The 18,207-nt window shown below is 33.5% G+C and overlaps 1 protein-coding gene and 1 long non-coding RNA gene across 2 annotated transcripts; both read right to left on the bottom strand.

Annotated features, from left to right (window-relative positions):
• Positions 1 to 10,238: 10,238 nt before the first annotated feature.
• Positions 10,239 to 12,641, bottom strand: LOC139873306 (uncharacterized). Its single transcript, XR_011767302.1, has 3 exons — positions 12,033 to 12,641; positions 11,723 to 11,807; positions 10,239 to 11,533 (listed from the first exon to the last, which is right to left on the bottom strand). It is a non-coding gene; the product is annotated as an uncharacterized lncRNA (long non-coding RNA).
• Positions 12,642 to 13,736: 1,095 nt separating this feature from the next.
• Positions 13,737 to 15,865, bottom strand: LOC139872021 (large ribosomal subunit protein eL19y-like). Its single transcript, XM_071859808.1, has 5 exons — positions 15,700 to 15,865; positions 14,893 to 15,015; positions 14,419 to 14,732; positions 13,992 to 14,053; positions 13,737 to 13,905 (listed from the first exon to the last, which is right to left on the bottom strand). Exons 1-5 carry the CDS (start codon positions 15,809 to 15,811, stop codon positions 13,881 to 13,883), a joined length of 636 nt encoding a protein of 211 aa, XP_071715909.1. The 5' UTR covers positions 15,812 to 15,865; the 3' UTR covers positions 13,737 to 13,880.
• Between the last annotated feature and the right edge of the window lie 2,342 nt (positions 15,866 to 18,207).

Raw genomic sequence — 18,207 nt, 5'->3', positions numbered from 1 at the left:
AGCACTTACACCCAAATACATGGAAGTAATGAATAGTAGGCACCTTTTTATGGTATAACTCATAAGGAGTTTTGCCATGTTTCTTCACAATCAAGGACCTATTTTGAGTATAACATGCTGTATTAACTGCCTCTGCCCAGAACCTGAGTGTAACATTTGATTGGCATAGCATAGTTCTGGCTGCTTCTATAAGTGTTCTATTTCTTCTTTCAGTAACTCCATTTTGTTGTGGAGTTCTAACACCAGAGAAATTTTGACAAATTCCAGACTCTTCACAAAAGTCAATTAGAGTAACATTTTTGAACTCAGTGCCATGATCACTTCTCAATTGTTTAACAAGAACACCTTTTTGAACCTGCTCTCTCTTGATTAAATTGATGATTTCTTCAGGAGCATCACTTTTTGCAGCTAAGAAAATAACCCAAGTAAACCTAGAATACTCATCAACAATTACCAGAGTATATCGTTTCCCACCCAGACTACTAGTGTTCATTGGACCAAACAGATCCATGTGTAGCATATGAAGTGGATCACTAATAGTAGCTAGGATTTTTGAGGGAAATTTTGTCTTGGTTTGTTTACCTAAAAAATTTTTGTCTTGGTTTGTTTACCCAAAATACAAGCAGAACAAGGTTTATCTTTCTTGAAAGGCTGTTGAGGCAGACCTCTTACAAGCTTCTTTTTGGAAAGCTCATTAATATTTTTGAAATTGAGATGAGAAAGCCTTTTGTGCCAAAGCCAATTAAGTTCAGGAACAGTCTGAGAGTACAGACATGTTTCAATTCCAGCATCAACAGAATCTAGATCCAGCGTATACACATTTTGAAATCTCCAGGCTACAAGTGTTGGTCTTCCTTTAGGATCATAAATAATACCAGCTTTCTTTCTTAATCTGATCTCACAATCTTCATCAGCAATTTGACTCACACTTAGCAGATTATGCTTCAACCCTTCAACTAAAGCAACTTTCTTAAATGAAACACTTCCAGCTTTAACAGTACCATAACCAATAGTCTTTGCAACTGAATTATCACCATATCTTACAGAAGGACCTTTTTCTTCAACAAACCCTACAAGATGCTCTTTGCATCCAGTCATGTGTCTTGAGCAACCACTATCCAAATACCACATGTTACCCTGTTACACAAGACACAAAACAAAAGAAAATTGTTAGTTTTTAAGGGGAACCCACTTTTCAGTGGGTTCAGTTGGAGTGCTCTTCACTCTCCAAACAAAAGCTTTGTTTTCAATTCAAATCAACTTGTCCTTAACTGTTTTCAAAACATCTTCACAATCTTTAGGTTTCCATACCTTCTTAATTTTTTCAGGAAAACAAGATGTTCTTTTAACTGAAGGTTTTTCTTGACTCTTGATTTTTTCATTGAGTTTTGAAATTTTCCTTTTGAGTTTTTGAATAGTCTTAGCTTGTTTTGACATTTTCTTAGTTGACCTTATTGGATCTGAACAAGTGTCACTATCAGAGGATGATTCAGAATCACTTTTGCTACTTGACTCTTGGATTTCTGCATTATAGTATTATAGTCTCTGAGGGTTCAACAGGATCTAATGATCTTACAAAAGCATTAGTTAAAATCTTTTTATCACCATCAAATTTTACAAAAGTGTCAGGTAAAATGTCAGGTTTGAATACACTAGGATCAACTTCCACATTATTATTTAATATGTAATTTTCACCTAATATAGCATTGACATCATTTGGAATTTGTTTGGCAATAGCATCAGAATTCCCTTTGGAAGATACACACCAAGATTTACAAATTGTTTCATAATATTTTGACCTTTTAATTGATCTTCCTAATTCAGTATTTAACCTTTTAGTTTCTTCTGTGTATGCCATTTTATAGGTGTCAAGTTCTGCCTCATATTCTTTTAATTCTTTAATTTCAGCATCTTTGTTTTTGATGGTGTTTTTAAGATCAAAAATTTGTGTTCTTAACCTATCAATATCTTCTAAGCACCACTTAAAGTCAAGTAACAAATACTGAAACATTCTCACTTTTTCATTATCAAGATAGTTTACAAAGTTTTGTACCTTATAAGCAGAAACTTTATTACAAGTAGAGTCTTTATCCATCTTTTCAATAGATTTCAAATCTTCCTCAAACTTGCTAGAACCACTATCCCTTTCAATTATAGCCATTAGACACTTATCCTCTTCCTCATCAGATGATGAATCTTCATCCTCCCATGCTTCTGTGTACAAAGCCTTCTCCTGATCTTTATTCTTTGACTTTTCTGCTTCACTCTTCAACTTCATGTACTTGAGCTTATACTTTCTTGCCTTGTCAACAAACTTGTTGGTATTTGAACCTCCTTCACTCTTAGACCAACAATCTGCAGCTATGTGACCTATCTTGCCACACTTAAAACATTTAGCTTTCTTTGAATCAAAAGTACTCTTACCTTTACTATTCTTATAACCAAACCTTTTCTGCTCAATCCTTTGAGTCAAAAGAGCCACCTGCCCTTCCAGATCTTGAATCTCCTCATCTTCATCAGACTCACTATCATCATCAGAAGTTTCATCACTTTCAGATTCAACCTTGCTAGAATAACTGGAGAATAATTGCTTATTCTTCTTTGTGGTAGCCACCAATGCAGCTTCTGGATCTTTAACAACCTTCTTAGCATTAATCTTGTTCTTTAATTGTGTTTCTTCAAAATTTGATAGTATGCCAAACAGCTCACTTAATTCATAGTTGTCTATCTTCTCACTGATTACCATGAATGTAATCACAGACTCAAAATTTGAAGGTAACAATTCAATGAACTTTTGACACAATACCTGTTGTGTTTTCTCTACGCCAACACTTCCAAGATCATTAATTAGAACCTGAAATCTTGAATGGAGATCACTCAAAGATTCTTTAGGCTGAGCAGCAAAGTTTTCATAACATCTTATCAGATTCTTCTTCTTCTGAGTCTTAACAACTGTGACTCCTTCATAGTCATTAAGCAAAAGATCCCACATAGCTTTAGCAGTCTTGGCATGACTGATCTTTCTTAGAATTAGAACAGTAACAGCGTTACCTATAATACTTCTTATCTTACTATCAATCTTAAATTTAATGGCTTGTGCTTCTGTCCATCTATCTCTTGGAGTTTCACGAAAGTAAGCAGGTTGTGCAGCAACAGTATCTGTGGCAGGAACAGCATCAACCATTGCACCAGGAATAATAGGTCCTGTTGTGATAACTTGCTCAGCATCTTCATGAATGGAACCCAAAAACCAAAGAACTTTCAGTTTCCATGTTGCAAAGTCTGTGCCATCGAATATTGGCACGCCTTTTCCAGCCATAACTGGGGTTGGAATGGTACTGGTAGACATCTTGATCAATATATGGATCGTTTTAAAAGATTACCAAGTTGGATTTACACCTTTCCCGCTCTGATACCAGTTAATAGTTCACAGTATTTGATCTATGAACATCAGACTCTCAATTGAATAATAAATATGAATCATAAGAACAATAATTGAGAGAACACGATATGAAGATATATGAAAGATAATATTAATCGTGTAAAAGATGCATCACAAGGCTAAACCGTAGCCTCTATTTATACAGTTTTAACACCAAATCTGAAGATTTGGTTTCCTAAACAACATCACTAATAATAAGGAAAAGATAAACTCTAAACTTAACAAATATTCAAATCTCTTCAAAAGTTTATCTTCTTGAGATAAGACATAATCAAAACGTATCTTCTAAATATTTAAACATATCTCCAAAATCCTCCTTATCTTAGCCACCAAGAAAACCAAAACGTTGACTACACCAAACATCAGAGTCTGCAACTTCAGACTCTACAACTTCAGACTCTAAAAACCTGCAAAATGTTTTTGACTCATCAGATTATTTTTCCAACAATAAGTTTGAATCTCGCTCAACTCACCTCTTAATTAATCTGTCTGAAATATGAAGCTTAAAATAAATAAAAACGTGTAGCAAAAGGCTCACTTTGTTTATTACTTACAAGTAAGTGATTACATAGCCCATCGGCTTAAAAAAATAACTTGAGAGGATTCAAATCCTATAAGTATTACAATGTTTTTGGGGGGAAAACTGGCAGATTTATGATTGGCTGTCACTGATGTCACCAGTTAAAACCTAAAAAAGAAAAAATTCTACGGAGTACCACATTGTTTATCTGAATTGTGTTACTCAAAAAAATTTACAATATCCACTAATATCACTAGTTAAAAACTCAAATATGTTTTCACTACATGGCGTATTTCATTGGTGTCTCATGCAACCACTCGACATATACATACAGCTGTCCTGGAAAAAATAAATTTTATAAGATACATAATTATATCTCACAATCTCATTTTTGAAAAATAAATAAATAAAAATCAGTAACTTTTGTTTTTGAGAAAAGTTGATGACAAGGCCTTTTTAACCCACGACATGGATCGAGAGTTACTGGGCACAAACTTTTTCATATTTATTTTCCTTTTTTTTAATAGAAGTACGGGATTACCTAGAGGACTTAACCACTTACGCGTTCATCTTTCGCAGTTGCATAACTCGCCCCCAACTACTGCCCAAGAGAAAACCCGGTCCAATCCGAGGTCATAGCCCACTGCCCCCGCAATGCAATATGCGGAAGACAACTTTGAGTGGAATTCAAGGTTTAAAGGCAACCTTGTGTGCTGCACCTCACAGGAGTCGAACTCCTGATCTCTCACAAAGAGAGACACATCACTTCCACATAAGTTATACTACGTAACAAAAAGTTTCATATTTATTTTCCTTAAGTCCGTACCATCCTTGTTATGCCCATAAATATGACAGTAATGCTTTTCTTATTTTAAAAAGTTTTATACTCCGTATTATTTAATGAGAAATTGACCAAAATAACACTTCATAGCAAATTATAAACAAATGCTCTCAAATAAACTTATTTACCAAAACAAAAATGCTCTCAAATAAACTTATTTACCAAAACAAGTCACAAGGTAGCTTTGTGGCCTTGCAACCATCAATTTATTGGGGACGTCCAATAAATTTCAGGTCATGAACTAAAATTTTGAAGGCAATTGAAAGGAATGTTGCAGCTCGAAGAGTGAACTTAAACAGATATAAAAAATACTTATAATGTAGACCTACTTTAGTCAAAGACTCAACATTGTAGCCTAGCAGACATCCAGTTCCATCCAAATAATTCTTGATCATTTTTAACTAGGTCTGCATACCTATCCCGAATATAATTAAGAACACGGGAATATCCCTTTCATTCGCGATTAGACTTCTCAATTCTACTTGAGACCATTCTGCTATTTGTTGCAGTTAGGCTGTAAAACTTGAAGGATCTACTTCATAGTAGCAACTAGCTTTTAAGAGCTCGTGCGTTGCACGGCGACTCTTAATCAAACAAACTGGAAATGTACATGTTATATCAATTGACAGTATGATAAATAGAGTATGAAAACTATTCTTGTAGAATTAATAAACATAATATGGTCATAGGTGCACAAACCGGATAAAAAATCGGATTCGGACAAAAAGAAAACCAGATTTTTTTTGTCCGGATCTTCAAGATCCGGTTCCGGATCGGTTCCGGTTCTCAGAATCGGATTTTTTTCGGATTTTTTTCCGGAATCGGATTTTTTCCCGGATTCGATTTTGCCTGTTATATTTTTAAATTTCAATGATTCGATTTTTTTCAAGAAGTTTGAACAACAATAATATAATCAATATAAACAAAATTTATAATGCTTAACACAATAAATAATATAAATACCAACATTTTTATTTGACCGATATAATTATAATTTATACAAAAATTAATACATTTCGAGTTATATATATATACATGTTATCTATTGGTTTCATAATAGTAGAGTATTTCTTAACTAGATGGACTTTTATCTTTGTAAAGTTGGAATTAATACTCCGTAGTACTTCAAGGCTAATACTCCGTATGAAACAATAATTAAGTAAAAGATTAGAATATAGAAACATGTTCGTGTGGCATATTCTCAGCCTTTCCTTTTTGATGATCACCGTCCCATTTTGTCATCTCTTTCACACTCCTCAAGATACTCATATGAAATATGAAAACTCCATTAATACAGAACTTAATATCCATTAGTAACTTACGATTTTCAAATGTTAAATGATTCAAGCGAATTAACAAGATCTTAATCAGGTAAATGTTCAATGATTCCAACTCTATTATTTTACTCTAAATTCTTTCTTTACTCCTTGATTTCTTAAATATAATTCCAAACCGGATCGGGACCGGATTCCAAACCGGATCGGATTGGATCCGGTATTTATCCGGAAAAAATCCGGTTTTCTTGAGAATCTGGATCCGGTTGGAACCGGATCGGATCCGGATCCGGATTTGGTTATGTCCGGTTCTTGGCGTGTCCGGTTCCGGATCGGGTCTTCGGATCGGATCTAGATCCGGTTTTTTTGCCCATCTCTAAATATGGTTAAGTTTTTTTTGCTTTGCACATATTACATTGGTTAAGGCTACTAATTCCGCCATTAGCAAAATACAAAACAAATGACCAACAATAGTAAATTTATATGTAAGTACATCACTAAAAGTTACATAACTGAAATATTTTTTTACACAAAACACAAAGATTAAAGCCACTAAATGCGACATGTTTATTTTTTGTCCTTCATACATATACAAAATTGCGGATTATCAACATGTAAAAAAAGAATCTACCTAAACAACCACCTTCTGTTTTCCATCTAGTAACATAACAAACAAAGGTTTGCTTCGTTTGAATCCAATGAGACATTCTTGACCAGCCTTGTATCCATTTGATTTGACAAACTTAGTACAGTCGGACGACACGTACAAACAATGATTAACACTTAAAAGTAGCCAACATAAAAACAAATTAATCTGAATCAAAACACGTAAGTATAAGCATTGTGCATAATATACAATATGAATATAAATGTTGTTTTAGAGTAACTACTACAACATCAAAACAAACTAAACTTAATCCCAACACATAATTGTTTTAACTACTTAAACTAACACTACCCGAAGACTTTCATTTGTATCTTGAACCGTGCATCAAAATTAGTTTGTCAAGATGTACATACTGATTGTTCAATAAGGAAACTAACATAGGTCTGAAATACCATTAATATCTACTTGTGAGCCCATGATATCAAGTGCAAACACATAGATTAGCTACTAATGAAACCAAATGAAAGTAAAAATCACCTGATGGCTGATGATAACCAAGTGGTAAGCTGCATATCGAATGAAACACAGTACGATATATCACAACTGGCGTGATCCGGCATTGATTTGTACTTATTCAATGCAATGTAGTGACCATCTTCATGCAGTATACATTAAATCACAAGATCGTGTTGTTGAAGTAGAACTTATAGTCAAAACCGGGTTACCTTTCCAGAAAACAACTTTCATGCTACCACTTAGAATTCAACGACGACGACGACGACGACGACAATAATAATAATAATAATAATAATAATAATAAGTCAAGATTGCCATTCTATGTTCTATATGTGGTCACAAAAGAATAAAGGGGTATATTTTGATTATCAAAAATAATACTTACAACTAGGGCTGTTAACGAACCTAGCTTTTAACGAAGTGCTCGAGTTCGAGCTCGTTTATTACGAGTCCGAGCATTAACGGTTTGAATTCGAATCGAGTTCGAACAAAAAATTTTGCTCGATTAATTTCACGAGCCGAGTATGAAAAAGTTAATATTCGGCTCGACTCGCTCGAAAACTCGTTTAATATTCGAACGAGTAATCGAGCATAGCTGGCTCGAATATCTCGTTTATGTTCGAACTATGTCGAGTCAAGCAATACCGAGCATATGTTGCTCAAACCATTCGTGAACATCCAGCAAAATAAATAATGCCGAAACAAAGATTCGATCTCAGGACCATTCGTATAATGGTAACACGGTTCTACCACTAGACCATCTAATTTACTCATTAATTATTTGGTATTAATAATTAATATTATCTATATATATCTGATTCCGTGTATTTTTTTTTGTGACTTTACTTTTACAGTTATGATACTATTTAATAATGAATTAGGAATTGCATTTCGTTTGACATACCAGCATACTTGCACTCGTACATGAATAAGATTTGAGATCATGAAGGATTTTTTTTATTTATTTATTTTACACATACATATAAACTTAATATATAATATATATTCCTCTATAGTAGATTATATAGTATATTATTATCATTATTATTTAGTTAATACTAGTGAAGGGTTGTGAGCGTTACCGCGCCATCTTGCAATCGATAGTTGTCTAAACGTAAAAGTTTTTTTCAAATTGTTATGACAGACAATATATATATATATATATATATATATATATATATATATATATATATATATATATATATATATATATATATATATATATATATATATATATATATGAAATTTATTTATCTAACTACAAACATTACGGAAGATGCAAGATCAAAACTAATAAGTTAAAATTTGTAATTACATCCTAATAACATCAATATTTGTACATTTAAATTAGTAAATAAGAACAAACCCCTATAGAACGGATTCGGAAAATAGCACAAGTCCATCAAAGAGCTAAAGAGATGGCTTGAGTCGAGATTAGTTTGTAAGTGTCCAAACTAAAAGGTGGTTGTCCAGGCTAAAGGTGCGCCACACCTGTTGATTGGTGCGCCACACCTTCTGGTGGTTAGGAGCGCCGCAATAAACCCTTATTGCGCTGCACCATATAATGTGAATGGAACTTTTCGGTAACAGAAAGTATTGGTGAGTTAAGATGCACCGCATCCCTCTTTGGGTACATCACACCAAATAGCTTGAAAGGGTGAGGTGTCTCGCACCACCGCTGCACCATGCTGTAAGTTATGAAGAAGAGTTGCAACTTTTCATGTACGAGTTGCAATGGTTCACCAATAGTTGCCTTGTTTTTCTGGACGTTTGGAGACATTTTTAAATGGTTTATTAGGGTATTAATGCACCATTTCAATCATGTTTATTGCCAAGAGATGTGTCATTTGATTGTGGTCATTGCCAAAGGTTGCAACACTTGGTTTGCACCTTTTCGACTATTATAAATATATAGATTCATTTCCATGATAAAGGTTACAAATTTTGTTTCACATTTTGGACATTTTATATACACTTTCAACACATAACATCCAGACTATACAATCTACAATTGCTAGATTTGTTAACTTTTAGCCGACAAGACAAATCATTCATTGTCTTATCCCAATCAAGGTTTCGTGTAGCCCGCGGCTAATATGGTCGAAATTCTTGATTAGGAAAGTGACTACACGATTCAAGTAACAATCCGGTCATCTTATTCTACACCGCTAGCTCTAAGATATAACACATGACACCTAACTAAAGAGTTCTACTAATCCTGGTAGTAAACATAAACACTTTTAGTTAATTAGGATGCTTAAGTTTTAAATTAATTAGTCTTAAAAGTAACATGAAAGTTAATCAAATAGTTATATTAATTTAAACATTAGACATTGCTCTTGATATTTAAAACGTGACTTATTATGATGTTTCACATCACCTGTTCTAAAATGAAAATTAATTTATCTTATATTCTTATGATTTTAGCATAACTTTAATTGTATCATATCAGAATATTAATTTTAAACGAATTAGTTCATATTAATTTCTCATTATAAATTGTAGTTATGGTTATTCATTACTTTACCATGATAAAATTTATAAAAGATCAAAGGAACTCCATCCCACATAGGATGGAACAAGAAGTTTATATGTGAATAATTAGTTATAAATAGAGAGCTTCTTTAGTGCAACTTGTTGAGGAATTAAAATGCAATACTTATACATTTAAGTATTTATTCAATTCAAATAAGTTTTAATTTTTAGTTTAATACTTCCTATATTAATCTAATAATTATAACTTATTTTAATGTTTTAAAGGATCTTTCAATATCTTAAACGAGCTTAATAGAGCTCGAGTTCGAGCATTATACGAGCATCAAACTAATTACAACTTTGGTCAATTAGTCAAAAATTTTAACGAATATCGAGCTTGAGTTCGAACATAGAAAAAAAATTCGAGTTCGAACTCGAACAAAATATAAGACTTTTAATCGAGCTCGAGTCGAGTTCGAGCCGAGTAATACTTAAACGAGCCGAGCTCAAAATTACCTGATCGATCGAGTTCGGTTCGTTAACAGCCCTACTTACAACCTTGAAATGTTGATGCATCTCACCTACCCTTTATCGTATACAAATACTTCCATCCAGAACCTTAAAATTTTAAGGAGATGTGTGTGGATCAACGCACGGACAAACATACCATTTCGGCTATAAGAGTCCGTGCGTTGCACGACGACTCTTAATCAAACAAACTGAAAACATAAAATGTTATATCAATTAACGGTATGATAAAACTACAAACTCGTACATATCTCTAAATGTTTAACCTTTAACCATGTTATACCAAAAATGAGTCAGTTCATAGGTAAGGCAATTTTTTAATCCTTTCCTAAACTATATGTAAAGTGGTGCATTTAATAGCATTACTTGAAAAGGTGGGCTTAACACTTACCATCAACATCTTCGCACAGATGTGCCCTGACGGGGACTGCACCAATCGCCCATTGTGACGATGCGCCAGCTTGTCCGTCTGCTTGATTCCCAGGCATGTTCATGGCTTGGATGACAACAACATTCATAAGGACAAATTCAAGAGGGACCAAATACATCAACTTAAATTATAGAAATTACAATCATATACTTTATCAAAAACTAAAGTTGATCACAATAAATCAGAAAATGATATAGAGTTAAAAAATCAAATACTCATATTTAGTCCAAAGGGATCTCTCCACCAATGGCTTTACACCTTCGTCATTTTCCATCTTAAATGGTTGAAAATTTGGGGTTTTCAGTTATCATGCATACATTTCTAAAATCAAATCATATTTCAACTATGTTAAAGCTACCACAGACACTGATATTGTTAACAATCAGTTTGCTCCACCATAGTCATTATGGGCATGTGATTGATTTACTTTCACTTGGCTCACTCATGTCAACTACACATACTCAGCCATTATAGTCAAGATTAATGTATGGCATGTAGCTTCTGATGATTTATGCGAGAGGAAAAAATAGAATATTTGATTGAAATGACAAAAGCACAAAGAAAGTTAGTTCAGTATGATATATGAACTTCAACCTTTTGACATAAATCTTCTATCTTGAAGTCACCATAGACACTGAAATTGTTAACCATATCTTTGCTTCCACCAAAGATATCATCTACTGTTCTTCCTTTATATTGTATGCATATACTTTCAAATGCTAAAGATCAAACTGATAAACTTCAAAATGAAAAAAATACTTCCAAAATAAATACTACAAAAATCAAAATATGCAAATACACTATTAATATTGGGTCTGATAACTCATACCATTGAATGAAATCATCTTAAACATTTTTGCAATATCCTTCTCATTTGTGCAAATATCCTTCGGTTTCCATCTGCATATACCCGCACAAATGGTTTACAAATGGAAGAAGAATTGACAAAACCCTTATGTAAAAAAAAGGAATAAGACTAAAATTGAATGTTACTGTATAGATTTGATTGAACACACATACATTCGTCAACGGTCACCAAATCTCTCAATTGAAACCTAATAAAATAAGGTAAGGTTGAAGTATACTTACTTAGACGCCTAATATTATTGTTGTTCGGTATCCTCGTTAAGCAATTTTCAAATTTGAATCAACCAACTAAATCCCAAGCATGTACCTACCAATCCATGTACCATATAAATATACATAGCCAAAAAAGCAACTTCAACACTATGGCTGCATAATCCCAAGCTAAAATCACATTCTCAAGCGGCTGAGTCAATAATTCAGATTCATTTGGTTCGATATTCCCAGGACATAAACAAAAAAAAAAAAAACAGAACGTTGAATGTTATTAAAATATAAAACAAAATAAAAACCCAAGCTGTAGAAATAAACTAACCTGATGTATAGTCCTCTATGAAGACACGTTGTAGAATTGGATCTACTATTCCCTGCACTAAACCACAGACAACAATAAATTTTACTTTGTTCTGTTTACTATATGTCATAGTTAAACCGGATCAAATTGTATCAGGTGACGGCTTAGTAAATTTAAATTAAAAGTAAAATTTACTTTCATCATATTGGATTCAAAGTGCAGAATGGTCGATGACTTAGTTAAGTTAGTCACTTACTTTTGCTAAAAGATGAATGAGTACATATGCACACAAACTCAAAAGGCCAAACTCTCATTATCTAAAGCTATAATACAAATACTATTAGACACACGACTATTCTAGAATGCACACACGACTATCTAAACCTTCAAACCGTTAACGGGTGCTTACCCAAAAAATCAAGGCAGGAAATTGAAGCCATAATTGTAACCTTAAAAACGATTATACTTAAATATGATGTATCCAACGTCTTGTTTAAAGGTAGAACCCCTTTTGAGTATAGTAAACCCTATTAGACGAAATTCAATTTATCGGACTTTGGGTCTGATAACTCGTACCATAAAATGAAATCATCTTAAACATTTTTGCAATATCCTTGTGCAAATATCCTTCGGTTTCCATCTGCATGTACCTGCAACAAATGGTTTACAAATGGAAGAAGAATTGACAAAACCCTGATAAAAAAAAAAAAAAAAAAGGAATAAGACTAAAAATTGAATATATATTGAATGAATGTGTCATACCTGGTAGTCCAAATCGCAGACTCTACGTTTCTACTCAAACTAAAACCCAATTGGTAGTCCAAATCAAATTTCAAAACCAATTGATATAAGATTGTGTCCAATTGGTAGTCCAAATTAAAAATTCGGATTCGAAAACTGAATGGTTTACCCTTGAAATACGTATTTAGGGTCGCAAAAAGAGATGATTTGAAGCCCTAATTAGTATTGCAAATGATGAACGAAAGTTGGACACAACAAAGATGGGATTTGATTCACCAATACTGGAATTGTTCTCATGTGTGAAATTGTTACCATATAGGAAAAAATTGAAAATGAAACCCTAATAGAACACCCCTAAAACTGATTTGGTGCGCGTGGATGGCGTAAATGATTAGGGTTTCAATCGTCTGAAACCTTAATTTTGTTAACCAATTTAACAAAATTAATGCACGTTATAATCAGGAAATCGATTCAGATTATATGGAGTGCGTGGCGACAGTAGAAATTGAGGTGTGAGGGAGGAATCGATGAAAGGTAAATTTGTGGAAGAAAAATGGGAAATCCGTATTAACATTGAAGAAGACAATTAGTTATTGCTAATCAAGTCTGACAACAAATCAATTTGTGACAAATGTCACTTTGTCAGAATTTTGGGGATTAATTAACTTTTAATCGCGAATTAACATGTGGATTAAAGGGCTGAGGGTGAATGACGGACTAACACGTCATGCTTTATGTGAGGAAAGGAAGGAAAGGATGTAGGCGAGTGGTAACCAAATGATTAACCCAACCGTTGTAGGAGAAAAAAGTGTGCATGGTCGTCTAAACATTACCAAACACATATTTTGTACCATCTGGTTGTATAATGTTTGGGTTGTTGGTCTTTCAGATACGTAGTTTACAATGCATAAGACTTCATGTGATAATCATTATTTCAAAACGTATGTTAAGACATACTGAGAAACAATTACTACAACACAAACATAAAGATAAGTAGGCAAAATTCATAGTACCAAGAGTTGAAGCGAACAAGTATTCCAAAACAAAAAGAAATTGTAACAAACATATCACTAAAATAAACCACAAGGCTAAAGGCTAATAAAAGCATCCAAAAATTTAAAGAGCACCTCATTTCTTGGATTTCTTTGTTGCCCTGAAAAAGAAATAACACACTTCATTAAAACAAGCATCCAGTAACATAATGCAAATAAATAAAAATGAACTAAAAATGACACTCACTTGACAGGTTGTGCAGCAGGAGCTGCCGCTGGGGATGTAGCCGGTGCTTTCTCTTGTGGACCCTGGAATCAGAGAAAATAAATGTTAATAGGTTCATAATAAGATAATCAATAAACAAAGCTGCCTACTTAATTCCAGATTTTTTGATCATTAAAGGTATAATCTGTTTAATACTCCGTAATACACTAACCCATTTATCAAAGGGTTAATAATAGCCTAATTAAAGAATTAGAAACATAGTTTAACAGACCAACAATCATTTCCAATTGTAATTGCTAAACCAATATTTCCAAAAACTTAAATAGCTAGTTAGTTGATTAAAAGTTCAAATACTTATAGCACAACACTATATCAAACAATCAGGATTTTATAAAAGAGAAAATCAAATTGACAACACATATTCAAACACCAAAACCAAAACATATACCTGGGCAAATCGTTCCTCTCTTCGAGCCAACTTGCGTTCTCTGCTAGCCTTGTTCTTTTGACGTTTGGCCTCAAACTGGTCAGCAATAGTCTTCTCACGAGCCTTCTCAGCCTTTGACTTGTGAATGCTCTCCATCAACACACGCTTGTTCTTGAAAACATTACCTTTGACCTTCATGTACATGTCATGATACATGTGCTTATCAATCTTCTTTGACTCACGATACTTTTTTAGCAACCTCCTCAACACCCTCATTCTTCTCATCCATATAATCTTAGTGGGCAACCTAGCCTCCCTGGTACCCTTACGCTTTCCTATATATGATTGATTATTAATAAATTATATTAAATTTGTATAAACACGAAATTCTTTGAGCTAAAATTAGCAAATAACGAAGTACTAGATAAACGTGTCCATGTGACATAGCCATTAGATAAAAAAAAATACAAATAACAAAAGAAACTGAAAAAATACCGTATCCAGAATGACGTCCCTTTCTCTTAGCCTCATTCATGCGACGTGCACGAGATCGAGAGTGGATCTTGGTTGGCTTTCTGATGATAAAACCGTCCTTGACCAACTTCCTGATGTTCTGACCTGTAATGCGAAAGTTAAACAACTTTAAGAGGGCATTTCAAGTATCATAAACCAACAAAAAGACTAAGCATCACAATTTAGATGGTCAACCAATTAATAAAACAAAAATAAAAATAAAAAACTGAACACAGCTTGATCGTTAGCTACAAATAAACTAAAAAAGTTTCATTAATTTCTAATTTACACAACGGAAGATTTAAGCTACCAATGCAATGGTATATGTGAATAAGCCTGACATAAATCTTCACAGCTCACGAAATACATTAAACTATCTGTTTAATTTACTTAAATCCTTTAATATTATCAACCTATAAATATAATAACAATAACAATTTGTATTTACCTAACTCCAATTTAATAAATTTGAATAATAACAACTAATAACCATATCTTTCAGCTCCTTAAGTTAAAATTAAATACCACAAATTCCATGACGACTTAATTTATCAAATAGTCAATATAAATTCCAATCTGCAATCTCTTACAAAGCAAGCTGAATGCAAAATCAATTAAAATATCTATTTAAAACTGAACAGTTAATCAAATAAGCAACAAATAACCAATGATATAAAATAAACAATAACCGTTTCAATTGCGAATAATAATAGTAATAGAAAAGATGATACAGAGCACAAAATACATAAAAAAAGGTGAATGAAAAATGAAAAAAGAATGAAATCATACGAGAATTGGCCATGGAGATCTCATTGCCTTCATTTGGATCGAGCCAAACCTTGCCGCGACCGCACTTGAGGACGCTAGCGGCGAGCCGCTTCTGTAACTTGAGCGACACCATTTCGTATTCACGGCGGCTAACAAAAGGGGATTAGGGTTTCGTTGTGTAACACGTTTTATATATATGTATATGTATATATGTATATATATATATATATATACACTTAAAATCTAATACTCCGTATATCAATATCAATAGTGTGTGATATCCGCATCGCTTTGTTGGGCTTTTTCTTCGATAAATGGGCTTAGTATTTTTCTAAACATTTATCAGCACAATAGGCCTGATATTACTCATACGTGTTAAGTAAAGTATTGTGCGATTTTTTTTTTTTTTTTGGTTAGATAATAGGTTAGGCCCAAGTCTAATATGTGGGCTTGGGTCCATTAGGGTTTAAAGTCATTAGGGTTTCATTGTATTATAAATAGCGTACAAGTATTGAATAATAATCACGGGGGTTCAACTGTTTAACATGAGCTTAAAGGGCTAGGTGAATTCTTTTACGCTGTATTCTCGAGATTTTTTTTGAATGAAAATGAAAGAAAACAGACGGATTAAAAAAAATAATAGTGAAAGTAAATATTTTGGTTTAGACCGTACTCGACTAACCAGTTTAGCATTCCTTCAATCTTGAACATAAACCATGAACTCTACTCACGTTTTGCTACTGATAGTTCAAAAGTTGTGCTAGTGATTAATTAATGTAAAGGATATTAGTTACTTAAGAGATTTTATCAAGTCTTTATTTATCTCTATGTATGTATATGGAATGTATATGGTTTATCTTTCCTAGTTATAGTTTGAGTTTATCTCGAACTTCCTATACCTAATATATTGTAACTCATTGTAAATTGAATAAGATGGTTAAACTTTAAACCATCGTTGACCGTTTATCTCTCAATCGTCGACATAGTCAAAATACATGGTCGTTGATGCAACTATTTCGGAGCTTTTATGGATGATAAGTTAACTTTCAGAAATAGGGATCACACTTTCGGTCAAACCATTAATTTTTATGTGAAAACTTGGGAGCTACACTTCTTAGTGCTTATACTGTTTTCCACTCACGATGAAACATCTTGCTATTGCTTATCATTTTATTCGATAATAAGTTCGATTAGGTACAATTCGGGTTACACATGTCTCGTCTGGAGATCAATTAGCCGATGTTTTAACGAAGCCGCTTGGTCGCTCACCTTGAGGGGCGTGTAAAAGATATTAGTTAGTTATAGATATTACCTAGTCCTTATTTATATCTATGTATGTATATGGAATGTATATTGTGTATCTTTGCTAGTTATAGTTTGAATCTATCTCAAACTTCCTTTAATCCTTTACCTTATATAATGTACATTGTCTATTGAATATATAAGATGGTTAAACTTTAAACCTCTACAACTAAAACCATTTTGGCGTTTAAAAGAAGATTTGTCTTTTTTTTTGACGTACCAATTAAATTATACAAAGTAATTTTTATTTGAAAAGGCATGTTTACTCTTTACTTAATTGTTTTATGGTTTTTGAATTTTCTAAACGTAAGACATAGAACTAGCATTAACATGTATAAAGGCGATAGATACCGGTTAGTTCATTAAAATTTTCGAAGTTGTGATGTGGTCCAACGGTTGGTGTCGTGCCTCCTTTAGGGGAGGTCAGGAGTTCGACCCCCGTTGGCTACATACTAAAAACACAATTTCATCTCTGTCATGAAGTATCCACCCATGACACCTTTCCCATATCGTTTGGGGGTAGGGGTAAAGGGGATGGGGGTTTTACTTGGTCGTGCCCTTGGATCGGTTTCAAGGTTTCCTCCCGGGCAGCGATGGGGGCGGGGTTATTATTGCTACATCGGCATAGTCGAAACGGGAGATAATCGCAACGGGTGGCTTAGTCCCCCTCGGGTGATCCCAATCGTCGTTCAAAAAAAAAGTTCATTAAATTTTTCAAAGGAACTATTATTTAATTGTATAATATATTTCTCTGTCTTAACTACTCCGTACAATACTAAAGAGTAAGTTTAAAGAAATCGTTACTTCTTCATAATCATTTTCTTATGCATAAACATAAGACACTGATAACGCCAAAATCATACATGTTTATTGTCGTTATTTCGATCTAATTCTGTATCTATATGTATGTATTTGTTGTACTTAAGCATTGTGATTCATGTACATTTGTAAAAGTCCATTGTGATTGAATAAATGAAGACCAACAGCGAAAACAGAGTTAAAACGAAGATTGAACGCTTAAAACAGCCCGAAACCACTGAAACAGGTCCAAATGCGGCGCGTCTCTCTTAGATGCGGCGCATCTCTGCACCAAATAACTCCCGACAGTTTCAGATGCGGACATAAAGATTTCTGGACCAAAACAGCACCAGATGCGGCGCATCCAAGCCAGATGCGGCGCATCTGTCCCAGATGCGGCGCATCTGATCCCCTGCCGACAGTCCTGAG

The sequence above is a fragment of the Rutidosis leptorrhynchoides genome, chromosome 10, assembly GCF_046630445.1.
Source record: "Rutidosis leptorrhynchoides isolate AG116_Rl617_1_P2 chromosome 10, CSIRO_AGI_Rlap_v1, whole genome shotgun sequence".
Lineage (NCBI taxonomy): Eukaryota > Viridiplantae > Streptophyta > Magnoliopsida > Asterales > Asteraceae > Rutidosis > Rutidosis leptorrhynchoides.
This window is presented reverse-complemented; position numbering and strand designations above follow the sequence as displayed.

Coding starts and splice junctions, on each gene's coding strand:
- LOC139872021 (XM_071859808.1), bottom strand. CDS start 15,811: ATGGTGTCGCTCAAGTTACAGAAGCGGCTCGCCGCTAGCGTCCTCAAG. Junction 14,054..14,418: donor GAGAGGAACGATTTGCCCAG/GTATATGTTTTG, acceptor CTCTGATTCCAG/GGTCCACAAGAGAAAGCACC. Junction 13,906..13,991: donor CCTGCTGCACAACCTGTCAA/GTGAGTGTCATT, acceptor TTTCTTTTTCAG/GGCAACAAAGAAATCCAAGA.